Below are 4887 nucleotides of genomic sequence, written 5' to 3'. Positions count from 1 at the left end.
CGATGAACCCATACCAAATGCAGATGTTTCCACCATAGTTTATCCAAACTCAAAAGAAGTGCTCATACAAGAACTTCCGCGATTGTAAACCCCTATAATTTTTAGGAAGTACTGATCTGATGGAAATCCTTAACTGGGTACGAGAAATTAAACGGATATTTGAAGCTTGTTAGTATTGAAAGGTAGGGCAATGGTTTGGTGTGATTCCTTGATCTCTAGTATTCTGAAGGAACAAGTAAGCATGATCCCGTGGGAACAAATTCATGGGAAAATGTGTAAACGTTAGTGCAACCCGTTTGATATGAATCGTATCAAAACTGAATTTCTTGAAATGAAGATGACACCTTAAATGACAATTTATGAGGTAGTGGAGAAATACATGGATAAGCTAAGGTTTGTGCAACAGTAGGTGCCAGATGAATAATCTCGAATCCAGCATTTTGTGATGTGATTTTACCTGAGTATAGAACCTTTGTGAGAATAGCTACATCAATATCTCTGGCTATTGTGATGTCCAAGATGGTGGAAAGTGATGTCAAGGATGCTCGAAATAGAATGTTTGGAAATGTGGTACACCAAAGTGGACATGCGTCCAGTTAGTCAGGATCTAAGTCCAAGAAGTCTAGTGGGTTTAGATCAAAGGGTAAAAGTGGACAGAGTAGTTCTGGGTCCGAATCAAGTCGAGGGAATTGGTGACACACTTGTATATCTTCACACAGTGGTCAATGTATAGAGGCAACAAACGTGAATTGGAGTGCATAAGTATGCTCCTCACCATCGGGACTTGTGAGAACCAATCCGGTGTCTGCGCCTTCAGGTCCACAAGCTCCATCTGTATACAGTTCCCATACCTGATTCTCGTCATAGCCGATTGTGGCACTTTCCGCAAGTGCCTCTACTTCTCTTGTTGTTTCGGCCAAGTAATCTGCAAGTATCTGTCCTTTTACCACCGTGCGCGGGGAGTAATTGATTTCATGCTCTCACAATTCAATGGCCCACTTAGCCAGTCTACCCAAAACCTCAGGCTTGTACGACACCTGTCATCATATTATTAGAAAATCAAAAATAATTCAAGCGGGTACTTGGCGTCTTATAAGATTGTGTAAATAAGGGACGCGCGTGCTGCGACTTATACCTGTATTATTAGTTGGTCAGTTAACACCACAATTGGGTGCGTCTGGAAGTACTTGTGTAGCCGGTGAGCTGTGTGTACTAGCACATACACAAGTTTTTCAATAGGTGGGTAGTTAACTTCACTGTCGCTAAGTGCTTTGCTGACAAAATACACAGGCATTTGTACCTGCGCCAAAATAGTGGGAAATATACAGTAAACATTACATTCAGTACCTATTTCAAGTCCCAATATAAGACATACCTTCCCCCTATCTGCGACAAGAATGGAACTGATTGTCTCCTTTGAAGTCGCAAGATACAACATAAACGTCTCTCCCGCTACGGGTGTTCTCAAAGTTGGAAGCTCCTTTAAGAGCGACTTCATCTAGACAAAAGCTTTTTCGGCTTCCTCAGCCATCTGAAGTCTGACTTTTTAATGAATTTTTAAGAGTCTGAAAAAATGGTAATGACCGCTCCACTGCTTTTGACAGGAACCGCGTTAGCGCAGCCAACTTGCCTGTTAAACTTTGCACTTCTTTCCTTGATTTCGGGGAATTCATGCGCTCTACAACTTCGATTTTCTTGGGATTAGCTTTGATTCCTCTTGGTGTAACTATATTCCCCAAGAATTTGTCCTCTTCTTCCCAAAACTGCACTTTGTAGGATTAAGCTTCATATTGATTTTCTGCAGAGTGTTGAACGTTTCCAGGATGTCGACCAACAGTTACACCTCTGTATTTCTTTTGATGACTAAATCAACTACGTAGGCTTTGAGATTTCTACCGATTTGATCCTTGAACGCCATATCTATTACCCTCTGGTATGTTGCCCCCGCATTTTTTTAACCCCAAGGGCATTTTCGTGTAACAATAAATACCCTGGTCGGTAGGAATGCGGTTTTGTCCTCATCTGCCTCTGGCATCTGAATCTGGTGATACCCCTTATGCGCATCCAAAAAGCATTTAAACCTGAAACCAGAAAGAGACTCAACTTTCCAGTCGATCTCAGGCAAAGGATAATTATCCTTAGCATGCCTTATTAATATCCTTGAAATCGACACACTTGCGCTATGAGCCATCTCCTTTTTTAACCAAAACAGGATTTGCGACCCAAGTTTGATACCGCACCTCTCTAAGAATGTTTGCATGAACCAACTTATCTACCTCCAACCTCAACCATTCACTTCTTTCGGGCGCAACAAGGCGCTTCTTCTGGCGTACTGGAGTTACGTTTGGGTTTGCCTTCAACTTATGCTCAGTGATATTTTGTGGAACCCCAGTCATATCGTCCTCACACCATGCAAAAATATCCATATTGGCTACCAGTATATCGTGTAACTAAACTTTGATTTCGTCTGAGAGGTTGCCCCCAACTTGAATTCGTTTGTCAGGGTATTTTGGATTGACAAGGATGGAACTGCTTCGTATTTGTTCTTCAAGTGTAGGCAATGGTTTAGGCGGTGTTACCAAAGCGCATAGCGTTCTTCCAGACTCCGTCTGGACGGTAGCAATTCCTTGCTTAGTAGGAAACTTGATCTTGCCGTGAACAGTAGAGGGTACTACGCCAAACTTTTACAAAGTCACTCACCCCAGGAGCACGTTATAACATTAATAAGAACGTACCACGCAGAATTCAAGGGGGACAACTCGTGTGCGGGTCGAGTCATCATCATCAACCAATTCTAGTTCAAGCTCGATGCACCCCTAGGGCCATGCCGATTCGTAGGAGAACCCCAAAAAAACAGTTGTGGGTACCCGCATCTTAGATTTGATTATCGTCGGTAGCTGTTTGAAGCAGTGCTCATACATTACATTGACATTACTGCCTGTGTCGACATTTAATTGTCGTACACTTTATCCGCAATCAATGATGCGACCTTTAATGATTACAGGAGCATGCGAAGGGATACTCGTTTGCATCGGAGGAAAGATAATAGGTTCCACTTCCCATTCTTCCAATTGCTCAGCTTTGCGCCTCTGACCAGAGTGCCAAGCGTGCACCATATTTATCGTTTTGTCAGAGTTTTGTCACTGCCTTTCTTTTGGTTTTGCGTAGCTTTTTCTGATTGATTGCCTTGCGATGCAGCTCCTTTCTTTTTTATTGGTTTCACGTGATTAAGCTCACCCTTCCTTAGACAATCGATCATTTTTCGATAAAAGATTTGCAACGATCAATCTCGTGTCCATAATCGTCATGAAGTTCACAAAATATCAACTTGTCTCTCCTAGCATACTCTGACATTTTTACGGGAGCCGTGAACGTCAAACAGATTGGCTCGGTAGCTAGGATCTCCTTCAGTGTTTTAGTCAATTCGTGCATGATTGCGAAGTCCTGACTTGGGAAGTGTGATATGACCGAAACGGACGGTTTTATTCGTGCAGTGTCGTTAGGCCACAAGACGTCAGAATCAGGTGATCAGAGTGGCGAAGAGTGGTTTATTATTTATATTTACGAGGCCTAAATTTACTTTTGACTTTCTATTGGTGAAACAACCCAACCCGTATTTAAATCGGCCCGTAAAAATTTTTCTTTAATACATTAATATTTAGGTCCCATTTATGTTTCCAAAAACATCTTTAACACAATAATAAGTTCAATAAGCTTTAAAACATTTAATACATAATTTAAATATCCGAACGGGCAAACACGACCCGACTATTTTAAATTTCAACAAAACCGAGCATGGTGATTGGAGATATGCTACCCAATCCTAATAAATCCATAAGCAAGTCTTCTAAAGCAAACTACGCAAGTCCACTAGTTCCCACGCTTACCCGAGCCACTGCCTCCGTGCAAATCTATAAAAGGTAAACAACGAGAGGGTAAGCTAACGCTTAGTAAGTGAGAATATACTACATACATATATATGCATAAAATGGACACGCCACATAAGTAATCAAATAATGCATATCGCAGCATCCAAGCATAAAGGCAAGCTAAGCTAAGCATACCGTACGATCACTAGCAACAAGTTAAAATAACAACAAATATAAGTTCACCCACGACGATGTAAACAACGTCAATAAGTTACGCACGGAGGGTTAGCTACATCACAACAATACGACAATACATAAAACAATATATAAACGTCCAAGGTTAACCCCTTAACCCAATACCAAAACCGATTACCAATTACCAAAATGAAGATTGGCCGAACTACACGAGCCTTAGTAAATTCGCATCCACACGAGACTACTATCTTCAACAACACAACAACATCGAGGTTGGCCAAACTACACGAGCCTTAGTGAATCCAAAACCACACGAGATCACCACCTCAATAATGTAGTGACCCGAACTTTTCCATGTTTTTATATATTAAATGAAATTGACATTTACATGATTAAATGTTTCCAACATGTTAAGCAATCAAACTTGTTAAGACTTTATTAATTGAAATAGGTTTCATATAGACAATTGACCACCCAAGTTGACCGGCGATTCACGAACGTTAAAACTTGAAAAAACTATATGATGACATATATATGGATATATATATATATATATATAGTTAACATGATATTTTGATAAGTAAACATATCATTAAGTATATTAACAATGAACTACATATGTAAAAACAAGACTACTAACTTAATGATTTTGAAACGAGACATATATGTAACGATTATCGTTGTAACGACATTTAATGTATATATATCATATTAAGATATATTAATGCATCATGATATCATGATAATGTAATAATTTAACATCTCATTTGATTTAATAAATAATGGGTTAACAACATTTAACAAGATCGTTAACCTAAAGGTT

The 4887-nt window shown here is 39.9% G+C and overlaps 1 protein-coding gene across 1 annotated transcript; it reads right to left on the bottom strand.

Annotated features, from left to right (window-relative positions):
• Positions 1-980: 980 nt before the first annotated feature.
• LOC139888877 (uncharacterized) lies at positions 981-1498 on the bottom strand. The gene is made up of 3 exons (XM_071871859.1): positions 1376-1498; positions 1136-1300; positions 981-1037 (listed from the first exon to the last, which is right to left on the bottom strand). Exons 1-3 carry the CDS (start codon positions 1496-1498, stop codon positions 981-983), a joined length of 345 nt encoding a protein of 114 aa, XP_071727960.1.
• Positions 1499-4887: the final 3389 nt, after the last annotated feature.

This window comes from Rutidosis leptorrhynchoides, chromosome 2 (genome assembly GCF_046630445.1).
Source record: "Rutidosis leptorrhynchoides isolate AG116_Rl617_1_P2 chromosome 2, CSIRO_AGI_Rlap_v1, whole genome shotgun sequence".
Classification (NCBI taxonomy): Eukaryota; Viridiplantae; Streptophyta; class Magnoliopsida; order Asterales; family Asteraceae; genus Rutidosis; species Rutidosis leptorrhynchoides.
This window is presented reverse-complemented; position numbering and strand designations above follow the sequence as displayed.